Source organism: Aspergillus karnatakaensis (genome assembly GCF_047715665.1).
Source record: "Aspergillus karnatakaensis strain CBS 102800 unplaced genomic scaffold BJY04scaffold_38, whole genome shotgun sequence".
Lineage (NCBI taxonomy): Eukaryota > Fungi > Ascomycota > Eurotiomycetes > Eurotiales > Aspergillaceae > Aspergillus > Aspergillus karnatakaensis.
In genome coordinates this window covers 202,060-219,297 of record NW_027395750.1, presented here as the reverse complement: position 1 = coordinate 219,297, position 17,238 = coordinate 202,060, and the positions used below count along the sequence as shown (strand labels likewise).

Here is a 17,238-nt window from a genome sequence, read left to right as displayed (position 1 = left end):
ACCCACCACCCCCCGTCTTACGCTACATCGGCCAAGGAACACCTCTCAGCAACTGCAGGAAGAACCTCGAAATTCATTTAAATTCCTCGCCAAACGCCTATGCCGCTGCGAATTGACCCTCCGTGACTCCCGCAGGCGCATCTCCGAGATTCTTACATGAGCGAAAGGATAACGCTGGCCTTGTCTTTCCGTCGCATGATCATCCCATTTACTTCCATACTGGCGTCTTTCTCCTGCAGGTCCTTGACTTCACGTAACCGTGCAGAAAGCTGGCAGTCACACTAGACGCTTCCAACCATCCACGCCCTCACTCCTCGGTCCAATCTCCGATAGCTTGTCCCTCTGACTTCCGCTTTAGACCACCTGCATCACTGTGCTGGCAGGCAATCCTGCATTCGCCCTGCTCATTCTCGTCGCTGCTTACCCCATTGCCTGAGCTCATCCTTGGACAGCCCGCTTCGATCCCATTCTTTCTTTTCAAGGCCACCCAACCAGGTCCAGCGTCAAGTCCCCTGGTCCAATTGCTGTTCTCGTGAGGACATACTCGCAGGAGGGGCTCTGCTACCATTGAAAGCACATGCGCAGGGCGGGCACCATTTGACTTGCATATTATTTCTGATTTACTATTAATTATTTTCCTTTGCGTTGCCTATCGCCGTCTTATTACTCCACCTCTCCTGTGGGTTACTCGATCCTTTGCAAACACAATCACCAATTGGTCCGTCTCCGCACGTCTCCCATACTTGCAGTATATCAGCTTTCCCCGCGCCCCGAGCGGATCAGCTACTCCAAGGAAAGCTGAACGACCACAAGGCTTGGTCGATAAGAGACCGGAATCAGATAGAACCGCTGAGACATTCGGATAGACACCAAAGATACGGTCAGAGAATCGTGTCAGAGTACAATCGGTAGTGGAAACGGACGAGACCGGTGCCCAGTTCGAGCCATTGTTACTCAAAACCTAGCGCCCGTGTCGATCATTATCAGGAACTTGGAATCCGTTTACTTGCGAGTGCTCTCAGGCAGGGCTCTCCGCATTGCAATCAAGGCAGGCCAAAATGCAGATATCAAAAACGGAGCAATACCGCTAAGGACGTGGCTTTCGCATTATTCTAGCCAAACACGTTCGCTATTTCGGTTCGTATTGCATATCAGCTATAGCCCTGCCCTAGCACGGCCACTTGGGCCCAGCCTAACTGTTTATTCGTTCTTGCAGCAGTCCAGGTGACTCAAAACTCTAGCACGATTCACGACAGGGCTCCAACCTTACGTCTGCAGCTAAGGGCTATCCCTAGTCAGTAGCCGCAATGTCTTATGCAGCTACCTCATCATCCTCGGCCGTACATGGCGACACTCCAACGAGTTTAAAACTTAGTGCCTCACTCCCCAGACGTCCGAAGCTACAGCATGTTTTCACACCTTCATCATCCGTTCCTCCTACACTTGTACCCACCTACGCATCTTCCTTTACATCCGCTCCCAACTCCCTACAGCATCCCAACAACCCTTCAAATGACTCGAGCCCATCGGGCACCCCGTATCTAGCTGCCACCGACTCCCTCCGGGGGCGAATTACCTCGTTTCCTCTTGTTTCGTCTCCCTCTTTTGAGCTCGGTGAGAGCATTATGGCTGTGCCTATCAACGTCAATGCGTCCTCGGGTGACCAGATTATTCAAAATCCTAGCAAGGCCCCGGGGCTGATGCGCAGAATATCCAGAGGTGCTGCGAATAAGCTTTCTCGACGGAGGCAATCGACCTCCCACAACGACAAGCGTGATCGCAGCTCAGGGCCCGTCATTATGCGCAGGCGCAGCGATAGCAAAACCGGAACCCAAAACGGCCGGGACAGCGGGTTCGACTCCGGCATTGAAGACGATAGCAATGATGCACTTGATTCTCTAGGTGCCTGGGCTAGCTCAGAAGCGTCCAGCTTGCCGAGTGACAACATCGCGGCTATTTCCCGCAACATAGGTGCGGTTGCGCCCACGGTTGACGCGGCCATTCAACGCGGCACTATCCTCACCAAAGTTACCAGAAAGAGGAGAAAACAAGTGCGCTTCCTGCTCAATCTCGACGCAGGCAAGGTCTACTGGGATCCCTCAAATCCAGCCAAAAGGTTTTACATTGACGATGTCAAAGAGATTCGTGTTGGTGCTGATGCCCGCAACTACCGAGAAGAACATCAAGTTCCGCAAGAGGTAGAGAGTCGATGGTTCACCATAATTATCGCGGATCCGGAAAGATTCAAGGGTCGTACAGTTAAGACTATTCATCTTATTGCCCCAAACGACCGCCTCTTGGACCTCTGGACCAAGACCTTGGAGTACGTTTCGCGGTACCGGATTGGGCTTATGGCAGGTCTTGCCGCTTCAAGCCAGAGCGAACCGACTCTCAAAGCCCACTGGCAGCGCGAGATGGTGAGACTTTTCCCAACAGGCTCAAAATCTGGAGATTTAGAAACTTTGGATTTCGCCGCGGTTCAGAGTGTCTGCCATAGTCTGCACATCAACTGCTCTCAGAACATGCTGCGAGCTCATTTTCTAAAGGCGGACAATGGCAACAAGGGTAAACTCAACTTTACAGAATTCAAAGACTTCGTCACGAGGCTGAGGGAACGACGGGATGTGCGGGAGATCTTCAAGACCAACGCTGGAAGTCTTCAAGAAGGCCTAACAGTGGACGATTTCTTAACATTCATTCGTGACGTTCAAAAAGAAAATGTCGATTCCGATCGTGCATACTGGATCTCGGTTTTCGACAAGTTTGTCAGAAAGTCCAAGCCGCGAAGTCAAAACTCTGTCGAATCCTACCCTGAAGACCAACCCTACCGCATGAGCATTGATACTTTCTCCTCGTTTCTTGCCTCCTCCCGAAATGGGGTCTACGCTTCGCGCTCCCCTCAATCTAAATTCGATCGGCCGTTGAATGAATATTTCATTTCGAGCTCTCACAACACTTACCTTCTGGGCCGGCAGGTTGCGGGCTCCTCTAGCACTGAAGCTTACATCAGCGCCCTCACGCAGGGGTGCCGCTGTATCGAGATTGACTGTTGGGATGGTGCAGATGGTCGACCTATTGTTTCCCATGGGAGAACCATGACAACCAGTGTTCTGTTTGCCGACTGTATCACAGTGATCAATCGTTACGCTTTCTTCTCTAGCGAGTTTCCTCTGATCATATCGCTGGAAGTTCACTGCAACCCCGAGCAACAGCTCGCCATGGTCAAGATCATGAAGGATACTTTTGGAGACCAGCTGATTCTTGAACCGCTTCTTTCAAACTCGTTCATACTCCCATCACCTGAAGAGCTTAAGCGCCGCATTCTTATCAAGGTCAAGACTTGCGATGAGCCCCAAGAGGACGGTCGACAGGATACATCGAGCTCTTTTCTTACAACCGGTCGCAAGCGGAGTTCGAGTTCTCCTTTTATGCGCCCCACTATACCCGACAGCCCTGCTATCCCTGCTCTACCTCCACTATCAAGCCCACCCACCGTTAGCGCAGATGGTCCTGGTCCCTTCTTGGTGCCCGAGAGGAGATCTCTGACTACTACCAGCATCAGCAGCGCTACGGAGGACAGTGACGGGGCCCTCGTGACCGTCAGAAAAGAAAGGAAAAGACGCCAAAAGAGCAAGATCACGAAGCCATTGTCGGATCTCGGGATTTATACACGCGGGTACAAGTGGCACAGCTTCCTCTCCCCCGAAAGCCAAATGTACAACCACATATATTCTTTCGCGGAGCGATCTTTCGAGAGCGTGTGTCGCGAACCTACCAACAAGGCTCTCTTTGAGAAGCATAATAGGAAGCACCTGACGAGGGTGTACCCCTCTGGCTTTCGCCTACGATCGTCTAATTTCGACCCATTGAAGTTTTGGCGGCGCGGTGTTCAAATGGCTGCCCTAAATTGGCAAACTTACGACGTTGGGATGCAGATGAACCAAGCCATGTTCGCCGCAGGAAGTGACCGCACCGGCTACATACTCAAACCAGAGTCGCTACGTTCCGTTCCTTCAGCGCAAGACACCAGGATTACTGAAAGGAAGCTCGTCCGATTTTCGGTGGATGTTGTCTCTGCCCAACAGCTTCCTCGACCTCAAAATATGCCCCCCGATGGAAATATAAACCCGTATGTCGAGATTGAGATGTTCAGTGCAGATGATCGTGGCCAAAGTTTGGTCTTTGGTGAAGGTGGCATGAATGCCTCTGCCCGTAACGGCATGTCGGGCATTGGCTATCCGCACCGTCGCCGGACGAAGATCGAGCAGAGAAATGGGTATAGCCCGATTTTCAACGAGAGCTTCCGCCTGTCACTTGAGACCAAATATCCTGACTTGGTTTTTGTTCGCTGGACTGTCTGGAGTTCGATGGATGGCCGAAGTGCGGGAAACAATGGCAGTGTACAACTAGCCACATTCACTGCTAAACTCACCAGCCTCTCGCAAGGGTACCGGTATCTACCATTGTATGACGGCAGTGGCGATCAATACATCTTCTCAACTCTGTTTTGCAAGATCAGCAAAGAAGATCCTATTCCTGTTCGACGGCTCAATGCCGATGAGCTCAGGGCTGAGCGACTAGGTATACTTCGCCAGATTGGTCAAACGGTCTTCAAACGAACCTCCTCGACTGAGCGAGAGCGGAATGACCAATCAGACAGGGGGACTGAAACGCCATTAAGTCAAGAAGAAAGGGAGTTCTCTCCGTCCTTGACTCCCACGATGTCCACCACCTCAACCGGATCCTAACCTGGTTGTCATCCCTGGCTTGGTGCCACCAAGCAGGTCGATGGTAAAATTTACCATCTTCTCCATAACACCCTACCTTTGTTTGTTTTCATTCTGATTTGCGTCGTTTGTTTCCCTGGTGTTTCTTCAATTGGAATTCAGCACAGTCGATCAACCGGGAGTTTTCTGAGAAAGTTGAGGCTTCTTCCCATCTTGACCTTGATGTCCTCTGACGCTTGAATCCCGATTGGTAATGCTACAGGACTGTCTCGCATGCTGAGACTGTGAAATGAGGGCGCATTGTGAGGAGCATATTTCATTTGTTGCACTACTACTGTTTGATTATCTGATTGAGCGATACCCATATTCCTCCCATCACTTGTATTATTCTGCGCTGCATTGCCATCTGAGTGTTCATTGTGGGATTTTTTTTTTCTTTTGTTTTGTTTTGTTTTTAGCATTGGCATACGAGCCGGGCTCATTGTACGAAGTCAAGTGTGACTACTCTGGGAGATGGCCAGCATTAAGGACTACTTATATGGGAGCGTTTGCATTATTGGGCATAAATGGGCTGATTATGCCATTGCCAGGAGTCTGACTGAGGAAATATGATCTCCTGGAGAGAAAGACATCATTCATCTTCGTTTCCAGAACTATTGATTAGTTCATTTGTCTTGTTATTTAAGATTATCTTCTATACAATTTGATCTTAGAAGACGCATCTGGGATGCTTCTTCGAACAAGCAATCTATGGTCTTGTAATCGTATCTCTTGTTGCTACCTACTTGTGTACACTCTCCCTACCAAAAGACCCTCGTTAAACCTGCCACCGGTACCTCGGGCCACCTTCCCCTGACCGCCGAAGCCAGCTCAACTACTTCCACTCCGCAAACCCCCAAGCACCAGCTCGGCAACATTCTACAACATTTAGATACAGCTCCCAATTTCCCTCTCACTAACTCACAATGGATCCATTCTCCTCAGAAGGCGGTATGGAGTTCCCCTTCAATCATCCTCAACGCCCTTACTGAACTAACCCGCCCTTCTCTCAGAACTCATCAACATTCACAACGCCTTCCACCAAGGCCAATACACCGAAGTCGTAAACTTCAACACATCGGCCTTCTCCCCCGAAAATGCCCTGCCCGCACGCATTCTGCAACTCCGCGCCCGCCTAGCTCTCGGCGAAGCCGACGCCGTTCTGTCAGAGCTCGAATCCGACAATGGAACACCCGATCTAGCGGCCGTCAAGGCCCTTACGCAGTACACAGCTGGGGATAGTGAGGCGGCGCTGACGAGCGCCCAGGAGCTGGCTGAGAATTATCCGGATAATGGGACTGTTCAGGTCCTTGCGGGAACGGTGTTGCAGGCGACTGGGAATAGTGAGGAAGCACTAGCGCTGCTAGGGAAGCACCAGGGGAACTTGGAGGCGTGAGTTCTCTCTCCTCATGCGGATGGCTTATTCGGAAGGTGTGAGGCTAACTTGTGTACTGGGGATAGTGTCGCTTTAATCGTTCAGATCCACCTCCAGCAGAACCGGGCCGATCTTGCGCTGAAGGAAGTTCAAGCCGCGAAGCGCTGGGCGCAGGACTCTCTGCTTGTCAACCTAGCTGAATCATGGGTTGGTTTGAGAGTTGTACGTGAATTTTTCTTCAAACTCCAGGCGTCAGTGAGCTCGCTAACAAAGTTTAAGGGCGGCGAGAAATACCAATCCGCATTTTATGTCTACGAAGAACTCGCGTCCGCCGATAGCACATCTGCTCCCCTTTCCATCGTCGGACAAGCCGTTGCAGAGATCCATCTCGGTCGCCTGCCCGAAGCGGAAGCTGCGATTACTGCTGCCCTCCTAAAATACCCCAGCGAAGCTGGTCTTATCGCGAATGCGATCGTCTTGAATGTTCTCGCCGGAAAGCCGACAGGTGACTTGGAGAAGTATGCCTATGCACCTTCTCTATTCCTGGGTACCTTCATTAGGGACATCATTCGCTGACTGACTCTTCATTGCCAGACTTCTCCAAACCGCCGATCCCTCGCACGCTCTCCTGGCCGATATCCAAGAAAAGAGTGACTTTTTCGATGCTGCCGCTGCCAAATACTCTGCAAAGGTTTCTTCATAAATCAGAACTGTTTTAGCTTTGTGTTTGTTTCGTTATTATGAATTGATATGACGGCGAGTTTATCCGGTTCTACACTATACTATTGTCCCATAGAGGCTACGTTTCGCAATACATTTTAGAGATTCTCACGAAAAACATCTTGGTGGAATTTGAAGTATATGTCAAGTATAATGCATTCCTCAGCCGTAGGAAGTAATAACATGGACAATGGTAAGCATATATACGGTGATACTTGTGAAGGCAGATTTAAGAAGAGAGTGAGTCCAGCTTCGATTGAGATAAACCCAGAACCCACCCAGTTATAGGTTCGCACCTAGCCAGTTGCTCAGTCCGCGAGCCTGCTGCCCTTCTGGTCCGGTTCCGCTGTAAACAGGAGTGACATGGGTCTCCTCATACCCTACTACATAGGTTGTTTTCGGAAGAACAGTCTGTGCAACCAACCCATTAGTTTCATCGGTGTATCAGGGAATCCCAGATCGAAAACGCCCTAGACCAGAACACATACCTTGATCTTTTTCACAAATTGCTCAATCGCTGAGAACAAGATCTCATCCCCACCAGCAAGAATAAGCAGCTGCTTCGCTTTCACATCTGCCCACCACTCCAACGGAGCCTTTGAAGGCTCACTCCATGCGTCGCCCTCCCGCCTCTTGCCTAGATACTCTTCCGACCAATGCTTCAACCCCTCGGGTGGAATAATATCCTTGTTTACATTCGTCTTGATTGACTCTCCATCTAGAGCGAAGCTCACCCACGGCGCAAAGCCAAAGACGCCCGCGAGCTCGACCCCGTCTCTCAGCGACAGAGGGGCGATATCCGGATGCGGGTGGGTGATGTGTAAGAGAACAGAAAGGGCGAGGTTCCCGCCAGCTGAGTCTCCTCCAACGACTACGTTGGATGGATCACGGTCCCCTTGGTCCAGAATATATCGGAGCGCTTCAACGGCTTGGATGAGATGCGTAGGGTATCGAGCTGGCGGAGATAGGGTGTAGGCGAGCATGAAGATTGCAACGTCATGACCGTTCTTGTTGAGCTCCTCAACGAGACCGTGCAGAAAAGAAAAATGGCCTGCAACTGCTGGGAGAACGAAGCCGCCTCCTATGTATACTCGGTCAGGCTTTGGTTGGTTCATCTCTAGGGTTGGAGCTGCGGAGGCCACTAACCGTGATAGTAGACAACGACGTTTTTGGCATCCTTGCTCCCAATCCACAGCCCTGTTGCACCGTGGCTGAGCGTTGCAGTCTCTGGTGTGAAGTTTTGCTGCTTAGCGTAAGCTTCATACCCATGCAGAGTTGATAGGTTCTGGGACCTGGAGCGGGAATTCAGTTAGCAAGGAACTTCTCAAGGTATGTGTAAGAAGGAAACAGACTGAAGTTGTCGCGACGACAGCCGCCGCACAGCTCGGCGCACTACAGCATGCGAAATATGCAGGCCGAACTGCTTTGTTCCACTCTTGCCCCGGAAGATGCCTGTAATGGCGCTATACAGAGCAGCCCCGAGGATAGAAAGGTTTCCGGAAAAGAGATCAGCCTTCTCCCAGAGGGAGAGAGGCTCGCCTGATAAACCAGAAGTCATGGCTATTGATCTCTGGACAAGAAGCGTTCGGTGGTGCTTTAGGCGCTGAACTGCAGATAAAAGCTGGCTGCGTGCAAGCCGGGATTACCGACGTAGAGGGGATTTGAGCTGAGGCCAAGGCAGGAAGGAGCATTGGCGCCCGTGGATTCAGCATCATTTTCCAGCATTTTTCAGCTCATCCTGCGGCCCTAATCCATTCCCCGCATGGCTCATAATGCAAGAGGCAGGAGTTTGGCCTTGGGTGGGCGCCTGGAACCTCGGCTGTTGATCTGCGCCGCCGGAAACCAGGACAATAATGTGCGGGGATGGATGGAATGAACAACGGGTAAGAGACACCGCGATTAGTGCGAACAAAGAATGTTCTTTCAGGTCAAATAGTTTGTATTAAGCCCTATTGTTTTCTAGTGTCCATTGATCATGTCCTCCTTCCCTGTCAGGTCACAGAAAGCTTTGAAGGTAGTAAACACATTCTCATCGTCCTCCCCGCTTCCGGTATTCTCGATGATGCATTCCGCGTTCGCGCCCACAAAGAAGACGTACCCCTCCTTTACCTCCTCTGTCTTGTGGCCCACCGATATCTTACCAGTGCCCCCAGTGCAAATCAGAATGCTTGGGCCAGTAAGCGGATCGAAGGTTGCTTTCGCGCCAGTGCGGCGTAGGTCGGTCTTCAGCACACTGAACTCCTCAATTGGAGGGTCATAGAGCAGAGATGATGAAGCGCTTGAGTAGGCTGAAGCATTGAGCACCACATATGGGTAATCTGTAGGCTCCAGCTTTTGTTCCTCAATGGGCGCATAAGAGTAGGTCAGCATATCAGTGAGGGTATCTACATCCTTGAACTTCGGCGTGAATCCCGCCCGCACAACATTGTCGGAAGATGCCATGCACTCGATAATGTCCCCAGAGATATAAGCGTGAATGTCATCCGCCTTGAGGAACATGGCCTCTCCTGGCTCAAGTTTCACAAAGTTGAGGAAAAAGAAAACAAACAGACCGATGTCGCTGGGGAACTGTTCGTTAAGGCGGACGATGATGGAGGCTAGTTCCGCTGCGTTAGTAGGGTTTGTGTCAGGGGCGTTGACTAATGAAGCGAAAGTCTCAGGAGAGCTTTGAGCTGCCGAAACAAGTTCTTTCGCTGCCGCTTCGATATTTTCAGGGGTTGACCTCATCAACGAAGTGAAAAGAGTTCGTAAAGCGTCCTTGTTCTTCTTGGTCTGCTCTGGATCTTCAGAGTCCTCAGAACCTCTTACCACGTTCTCAAATTCGGTTGCTGTTTGTGCACCAACGAGACCACGCAACGGCGCAACAGCTTTGAGAAAATGAGCAACCTCAGCAAGCGGCCGGAAGCCACATAGGCCCTCGAAGGGTGTGATTGCGATAGTCATTTCCGGTTTGTGGTTGTCATCTTCAGAGTGTCACAGATCATTAGTAAGATATCACGATAGAACAGTGTCGACTGCCTTACCTGGGTAGTTGCGAGGATCCCGAGCATGAAGCTTCTCTGCTAGCTTCTTGTTCGGGTGGGCTTGGATACTGAGGGCTTTGCGAATCGACAGCACTTTGAAGAGGAATGGGAGCTTGCCCTCGTATCGTCCGCTGACCTCCGGCGACATCAAAGCCACATTATCCTGGACTAGGTCGAGCAAGGTCCGTTGGGTCTCAAGGTCCTTTGATGGGAGAGAAGGGTGGGTCCCCATCCATAGCTGTTTTGGATCAGCCTCACATCCACCGCAGTGCGATCATCTCAAGACACCCTGAGGACACCCACTTCTGCGTAAGGCTTCTCTGAATCAATTGAGAAATCTGCGTCGGCCGTGGTCGCTGCATACTTTGCGGCCGCTGAATCGTGGCCGACCTTGCCTGTGGGAGTTTAGAGGTGTACGGAGCTATACAGCGATGCGGGCGGGAAGGAGCATACCCCAGTCGTAGCTATTCACACCTAGAGACAAATAGAAGTCAGTGATCAAACAAACAAACAGACACACATTTGGAGAAATTTTCGAAAGACGTACCACATTGAAGACGTAGAAGGGGGACCTGCATTTTGTTGAACTGGATGAAGCCAACAAGCTTTCCAGCGGAGAGTCGTGCAAAGGAGGGGAGCTCGAAAACAAGTCCAGACGTTGTCGATTGAACGAATGGGTTTTGAGCGGGTTTTTTGCAGCTCAGCGGGTCAAACTCTTGTCACTTGTGTCTCCTCTGTGTTCTTCTCTGACAGGAGGGCTAAATATAGGGTCTTTTCCACTTTTTGATCATTTGATGTTTCTCTTTTAACCCCTCGATCGACAGCTTCAGCACGGGCACCCAAATCGTCCGCCTTGCCCAATTCGGCTGACCGCATCCGTCATTGTACGGAGGGACCGGGCACCCCGTGACAGTCCCGTGACCGCCCCTTGTTGCAAGGATGGAATCCGCCAATCGCATTGTGTCGTGGAGCGCCAGGCGCGTACCAGCTCCGGGCTCTCCCCCGACTCCCCGTCGAAGTGCCAAGAACAGCCGCAGCCGCCACAGCTCAGTATCCCAGTCCCCGTCACTCTGTCCTGATGCAAATCAATCACAAGCCGAAGAAGCTCTACATCCCGAGTCTTCTCTTAGAAATCACCCTGGTCAACCCCACTTATTGAGACAGGGTGCAGCTCGTGGCACGCGAAGCGACAGCAGTCGGGAGCTTGTCACGGCCTTTGAGTGGGCCGCCTTGGATATTGAGAAGCACAAGTCTCTTGAAGGGGCCGCAACGGCCGCCGGAAACAGCAATCCTGGCCCCCGGCCTATGGTGGTTGTTCCACCGCCGAAGCCTCTCTCTAAGAAAATGTCACGGAATCGTCCTAGAGGGCCTCCCATGCCCAGGGACAATGGCCTTGCCGCGAACGAGGAGACTGACATGTGGAACAAGATTCTCCAGGATCTACGGAAGGCAAAGGAAAAGAATGACAAGCAACAAGCACTGGCCGACCAAATAGCTACTCTCAATGAGAAAATTGGCAAAGAAGGCGGAAGTAAGTTGTATCCCTTCCTGCACGCTTGAGATCCCGGCCAGTCCCTCAATTCAAAATGCCGAAGACATCATGGGTGTAAGCATCAGCTACGCGTATTGAACGGCTACTAATATCGCGTAGGGCCTGTCCTCAGTGAGCACAATCAACTAGATGGTCTCTACCGCCAAATGCTCAAGCTATGTGAAGAGGAAAGGGCTATCCTGCAAGATGAGCCGAGCGATGTGATCAAGAACCTTGGTCTTCTAACAGCACTCCGGCAGGCATCAGAGGCAGAAGCTCCGATGAGCCGTGCTGCCTCTTTGTCCAAGTCGCGCAAAAAGCGCAATGATATGGATGGATCAGCTACGGATTCACCCGGTCCATCAGGCGGCCTTTCAGACAAGGGCGGACGCTCCAAGGGTGCTACTCAGCGCAGCACCAGCGTGTCCAGTACCCACGTTCGTGACAACGTGCAAGTGAAAATCGAAGAAGGAACCGAGAGCACCAAAGGTACCCTGGCCGAGCGGAACGGACAACTAGCGGTAGGGGCCGAGGTCGTTTTTAAGCATAATAAAAACAAACAGGGCGTTGAAGGTGAAGGTATCCAGTGCATTATCAAAGGAATATCTGGTGAAGGGAACAAGAAAAGGTGGGTCAAGCCTGCAAATCCTGTGCTTCCATGCAAGATTGACCAATGTGTGCCTCCCGAAGATACGATGTCCAGGATCCGGAACCCAACGAGAACGGTGAACAAGGAGCCGTCTACAAGACCACGGCGGCGTCCCTGATCCCGATTCCTCGCATGGGGTCTACATTGCCATCATTCGCGGTCGGAAAACAAGTTCTTGCACGATACCCTGATACAACTACTTTCTACCGCGCAGAGGTTATGGGCTCTAAAAAAGATACTTATCGTCTCAAATTCGAGGGAGAGGAGGACGACAAGGAAATGGAAGTAGACCGGCGGTTTGTTCTGGATATATCCGGGAAATGAGGGTCTGACTGGACGCTCTGGGAGCATTATGCCGATACCCTCTGTTTATCTTTCTTTATGTATTTTCCTCGCTAGGTTGGCTTGGTTGGGATGGCGATTATAGTATATTTGCTTGAGTGTATCTATCATATAGATATCTCTGCCATGGAAGATGCTAGATGCACAAGTCAATCTTAGCTGACTTGACTTTACCTAAGCTTTTAGTCAATTTCGCTTACTCATCGCCCCCGCCAAATCCCGCCGCTCATTCCGAGGCACCATCCACATGCGCTCCGACGACGGCTACCAAGAATTATAGTCATGACGAGTCAATGAATACTGATTTCGCCTGCTCCTGTTCTTGCTGTTCCTAATCCAGGACCGCCCTTGGTATACCTCTTCTCTTAGATTCTGATCCGACATGACCATTGACTGCCAACGTTAATTGATTTCACTTGTATATCGCTCTAGACCCCTCACGTCACATTGCGATGGCGAATCTACCATCTCACGCTTCGCCAACATTCGGCGCACAACAGCCTTCGACTACGCAGTCGGTCGATGAAATATCCCTCACATCTGGTCAGCAGACGCTATCTCTAGAGGGTCAATTAGATGGCCTTCGACAGGGTATCACGGCGGGCGATATGACGCCTGGTGTACCTGCTTCCCTCCTTTCTCCCTCTTTCACACCCCCGGCCACACCGGGAGGCACATTGAACACAGAACGACTTCTTCAACAAGCTCTACCACAGGCTGTCTCTCATACGAAACCTCCGAAGCTCCTTCCCCACCTCCCCGATGTGGAGTGCATCGTCCGCGCCCGGATTCCTACCACGAACGGCGCTGAGATGTTCCTACATCTTTATCACAATGATTTGGACAGCAAAGAACATCTTGCAATTGTGTTTGGAAATACGATCAGGAGTCGAAGTTTAGACAAGGTGCGACCCGGAGAAACAGAGATGGATCGGATGATTCGTGGAGCCTACGTGGGTAAACTGCATCCTGGTCGCCTGAGCAGCTGGTATGAGGAGAATCGTGAAAAAGCTTCTGGCGAATTAAGTACAGCGTCCTCCGATGGCGGCGCAGTGCATGATGCAGAAGCCATGCATGAACAATTGAAAGAAGCTCCTCTAGTGCGGATTCACTCTGAATGTTATACTGGGGAGACCGCATGGTCCGCTCGCTGTGACTGTGGAGAGCAGCTGGATGAGGCCGCTAGGTTGATGTCACTGCCCATGGAGACCCTGAACGAAATTGCATCACAGCAATCTCGCTCTGTGCCATCAAACGTTTCTGGCGGCGTTATCATCTATCTTCGTCAAGAGGGCCGAGGGATCGGACTAGGGGAGAAGCTGAAGGCTTACAATCTACAAGATCTGGGATCAGATACCGTTGAGGCCAACCTTCTATTGAGGCACCCTGCCGATGCTCGGAGTTACGGATTGGCGACAGCTATGCTTGCTGATCTAGGCCTGGGTGCCGATTTAAATCCCCATGGGATCCGACTGCTCACAAACAACCCTGACAAGGTTAGAGCAATTGAAGGCCCAAGCCGTGAGGTTATAGTGAAGGAGCGAGTGCCTATGGTGCCATTGGCATGGCAGACTGGAGGCAAAATGGGGATCAAGAGCTCAGAAGTCGAAGGCTATTTACGGACCAAGGCAAGTCTATTTACTCTCCAACGAAACAATCTACCAATCGAACCGTAGACTAACCGTTGCCCTCACGAACAGATCTCAAAGATGGGGCACATGATTCAATGATTGATTAGATACTAGAGCGTACTTTTTTATTCTTCGGCTTCGAAAAGTCGACACTTGCATAGGATACGATGGAGATGAACCACTTGTATATGAAACAGCGTCACGCTTTCGATTCCCTCTCTTTTTTGTGTTCGACTATATTGTTTGTTCTTTTTGCTTCTTTTTGTGATATGAATGAGGAGCAAACATTCTTTTTCCGCGGATTGTACATGATCATGGTATTGTATAGGCTTTGATTTGGAATTGAGAGCTCGGGCCTCTCACCAGTGAGATACATCATCTATTTTGATACTGTCTGGATCCGCACAGTCCTCGGTACCTGGGAATAGCTGTACTTCTGAAGGGCGAGTGCAGATACTATGCAGATACGGTGGCACTAGGAGAGCAGTATCAGGGCAGAGAGGGCAAGGAAAAGCCCCTAGAACCTGCACCAACCGTAGATCAATTGATCAGCTAGAAAATAATACAATATAGTTCAGGATCCGGGGATCCGGGGAGCGTGTGGCTGGCCGGTTGCGTTTCCTGTCTTGAAGCTGAAAGGCCGCTCAAGCCCCGGAAAGGACCAAAAAACCGCCCCTCGATATTCGATCGCATCGTCATCCGTTTGGCAAGCATTCGTCTTCTCCTGAGCCCCATGCTTTTTTTCACCTCCACACTCTCCTCACATTTCTTCAGCTGTGTTTCACTCCGCTGCTTATCTGTCTATCGCTTATATTGACTCCTGTTCCAAACTCAGCCTCCCAATGCCGCAACTCTGCTCCCGCTGATCAAGGAGATCCCGCCCGTGGACCTCGCCCGTCCACCCTCTCAAAAGAACCTTCTTCCTCGTGCAACGAAATTGAATGGCCATTACTATTCGATAACCTGCCGCCAGTAGGCAATGGCCACCCGCCTGCCTCCCCTCTCCGATGTGGCGCCTTCGCCGGCTCTCGACTACTCTTCCTCTGCCTCCTTGCCCGCGATACAACGACCACCACCACCGATCGTAAATGCGACAGCCACAAATGACTCAGAGCCTGTGAAGCTGGAGGATCCTCCTACACCACTTATCGTGGCATCCGCTTCGACTGACGCGCTGAACTCTCACCCCGTTGATATTAATTCCAACAATAATAGCCCTAGCCCTGCAACAACTGCCGCAGGCCGGAAACGCAAGCTCAACAGTACTTCCGCTCGCGGCGTCGCCAACCTCACCCCCGACCAGCTTGCGAAGAAACGAGCCAACGACCGTCAAGCTCAGAGAGCGATTCGCGAACGGACAAAATCACATATCGATACTCTAGAGCAAAGGGTTCGCGAGCTTTCGTCGCAAAAACCCTTTCTAGATCTCCAAGCTGCCCTGAAGCAGAATGAAGCCATCCTGGCCGAGAACAAGGAGCTACGGCAAGGATTGAGGGCTATTGTGGATACCATCCAACCGCTGCTGGGGAAGCAGGACGCAATACGTGAGTTTACGGAACAGAAATATACTACTGTCTTTAATCTTTGCAAATAAGATATGGGAGTCCACAAACATTCTGCTGACAACGCTTTGTAGACTCTCCAGAAACAGCTCCCCCTGCGACGCGACCAATATCCTCACTATTACCTATGCAATCGACTTCACCTTCGCTGGACAACAATGCCTTCCCTTCCAATGCTCAAAGATCTGCAACGGCTGACCGCTCATATACGGAGTCTATCGCAAGCGTGGAGACGCCCTCATCTACCCATTCAGCGCCGACGCTAGGGACCCGACGAGATAGTACAACTGGTAATAATGCGTCTTTACGGCTCGCATTCGACTACCAACGTCACAATCTGCTTCATGGGCTGGATTTTGGAGGAGACGAGCGGATGGGATTCAACTTTCTGCTTGACTCATCACAGCAGGTGCCCAAAATGGAAGGCTTTCGTCGTCCGTCTGAGGTTAGCAGGTCACAGCCAAGCATCCCACCGAGTTACAATACACTCCCATCACTTAGCGCTATTACCGATCAATCAGTCCCAGCTTATATGACTCCGATTCGTAACATCGCGCCCACATGCACCCTAGATGCTATTTTGCTTGACTTTCTTCATAACCGACAACGAGAAGCTGCGAAGGGAGTGCCGAAACAGAAGCTAGTTGGGCCGGCGTATCCCAGTGTTTCTTCCTTGCTCAACCCAGAAAGGGGCGTCTATTCACATCCACTGTCCAAGGTGTTCACCGATATCTTACGCACATTCCCAGATATCTCCTCGCTCCCCGAACAAGTCGCCGTCCTTTACTCCATGTTTCTTTTGATGCGGTGGCAAATATTCCCTACCGCTGAGAACTACCACCGACTGCCCGACTGGCTAACCCCTCGACCCTCACAGCTCCTTACACCACATCCCGCCTGGATTGACTATCTTCCCTTTCCACGGATGCGGGATCGCCTCGTCATGTCCTACCACGAGTATCCCTTTGACAACTGGTTTATCCCGTTCACTGGGACACTTTCCATCAACTGGCCGTATGAAGCAACAGATTGTCTCCTCTCAACCGGCGATACTGATGAATTGATCATAAACCCGGTTTTCGAGCGGCATTTTGCCGACGTCAACAATTGGACCCTTGGATCAGCATTTGCCGAGGCCTTCCCGCAACTTGTCGAAACCTGCAAGATCAAGAACCCGCCCTGAGTTGGCCCAAATTTTCTTCAATCTTCGGTTAATGTATACTTCCTAGTCGATTTGTACTATTCAATTGTCCTATATACCCTCAATCTCTCTTCTTTCAGAGTTTGAACAGGACAAAGGTTGGTTTAGTCAGATTTGGCGTGTTTTTTTTATCAAAAGCCATGGGCCGGATATCTCCTTTGCAACGATGGAATCTACTTTCTTTTCTATTTTACATTGCTTATAAATGGTGCTGGATACTATTTCAAGAGAGAAAAAAAAGCTAATAAGAATCACTTTTTGAATACATCCCCTCCAAGGATCTCTTGACTGCGTATTTTAGATCTGCTCTCACCTTGTTACGGCTATCTCTTTTGTCGGGTATGGTAGGCAACTTCGTCGCATTCTTGGAGATCCAGTGATATCTCTCGCGTGTGTGTTTGTTCCAAAGGGAAGTGTGACAGATTCATAGGAGTCAGG

General features: G+C 50.8%; 7 protein-coding genes across 7 annotated transcripts; 5 read left to right on the top strand and 2 right to left on the bottom strand.

Moving 5' to 3' along the window:
• Nucleotides 1–684: 684 nt before the first annotated feature.
• BJY04DRAFT_229140 (putative 1-phosphatidylinositol-4,5-bisphosphate phosphodiesterase Plc1) lies at nucleotides 685–4,817 on the top strand. Its single transcript, XM_073718997.1, has one exon. It carries the CDS (start codon nucleotides 1,308–1,310, stop codon nucleotides 4,746–4,748), a length of 3,441 nt encoding a protein of 1,146 aa, XP_073569213.1. The 5' UTR covers nucleotides 685–1,307; the 3' UTR covers nucleotides 4,749–4,817.
• Nucleotides 4,818–5,615: 798 nt separating this feature from the next.
• Nucleotides 5,616–6,988, top strand: BJY04DRAFT_95215 (putative Coatomer subunit epsilon). The gene is made up of 5 exons (XM_073721360.1): nucleotides 5,616–5,717; nucleotides 5,780–6,158; nucleotides 6,228–6,363; nucleotides 6,421–6,659; nucleotides 6,736–6,988. Exons 1-5 carry the CDS (start codon nucleotides 5,693–5,695, stop codon nucleotides 6,842–6,844), a joined length of 888 nt encoding a protein of 295 aa, XP_073569212.1. The 5' UTR covers nucleotides 5,616–5,692; the 3' UTR covers nucleotides 6,845–6,988.
• Nucleotides 6,421–8,613, bottom strand: BJY04DRAFT_193868 (putative 6-hexanolactone hydrolase). Its single transcript, XM_073711978.1, has 4 exons — nucleotides 8,214–8,613; nucleotides 8,008–8,153; nucleotides 7,350–7,942; nucleotides 6,421–7,272 (listed from the first exon to the last, which is right to left on the bottom strand). Exons 1-4 carry the CDS (start codon nucleotides 8,417–8,419, stop codon nucleotides 7,144–7,146), a joined length of 1,074 nt encoding a protein of 357 aa, XP_073569211.1. The 5' UTR covers nucleotides 8,420–8,613; the 3' UTR covers nucleotides 6,421–7,143.
• Nucleotides 8,614–8,779: 166 nt separating this feature from the next.
• On the bottom strand, nucleotides 8,780–10,713 carry pmi1 (mannose-6-phosphate isomerase pmi1). Its single transcript, XM_073711977.1, has 5 exons — nucleotides 10,432–10,713; nucleotides 10,338–10,358; nucleotides 10,188–10,279; nucleotides 9,885–10,122; nucleotides 8,780–9,824 (listed from the first exon to the last, which is right to left on the bottom strand). Exons 1-5 carry the CDS (start codon nucleotides 10,460–10,462, stop codon nucleotides 8,821–8,823), a joined length of 1,386 nt encoding a protein of 461 aa, XP_073569210.1. The 5' UTR covers nucleotides 10,463–10,713; the 3' UTR covers nucleotides 8,780–8,820.
• Nucleotides 10,714–10,947: 234 nt separating this feature from the next.
• Nucleotides 10,948–12,554, top strand: BJY04DRAFT_193863 (SAGA-associated factor 29 family protein). Its single transcript, XM_073711976.1, has 3 exons — nucleotides 10,948–11,415; nucleotides 11,536–12,043; nucleotides 12,106–12,554. The coding sequence occupies exons 1-3, from the start codon at nucleotides 11,190–11,192 to the stop codon at nucleotides 12,386–12,388; spliced, it is 1,017 nt and encodes a 338-aa protein (XP_073569209.1). The 5' UTR covers nucleotides 10,948–11,189; the 3' UTR covers nucleotides 12,389–12,554.
• Nucleotides 12,555–12,651: 97 nt separating this feature from the next.
• Nucleotides 12,652–14,631, top strand: BJY04DRAFT_193860 (GTP cyclohydrolase II). Its single transcript, XM_073711975.1, has 2 exons — nucleotides 12,652–14,034; nucleotides 14,107–14,631. The coding sequence occupies exons 1-2, from the start codon at nucleotides 12,859–12,861 to the stop codon at nucleotides 14,134–14,136; spliced, it is 1,206 nt and encodes a 401-aa protein (XP_073569208.1). The 5' UTR covers nucleotides 12,652–12,858; the 3' UTR covers nucleotides 14,137–14,631.
• A 113-nt stretch (nucleotides 14,632–14,744) lies between these two features.
• Nucleotides 14,745–17,055, top strand: BJY04DRAFT_193857 (uncharacterized protein). The gene is made up of 2 exons (XM_073711974.1): nucleotides 14,745–15,581; nucleotides 15,674–17,055. Exons 1-2 carry the CDS (start codon nucleotides 15,017–15,019, stop codon nucleotides 16,780–16,782), a joined length of 1,674 nt encoding a protein of 557 aa, XP_073569207.1. The 5' UTR covers nucleotides 14,745–15,016; the 3' UTR covers nucleotides 16,783–17,055.
• Nucleotides 17,056–17,238: the final 183 nt, after the last annotated feature.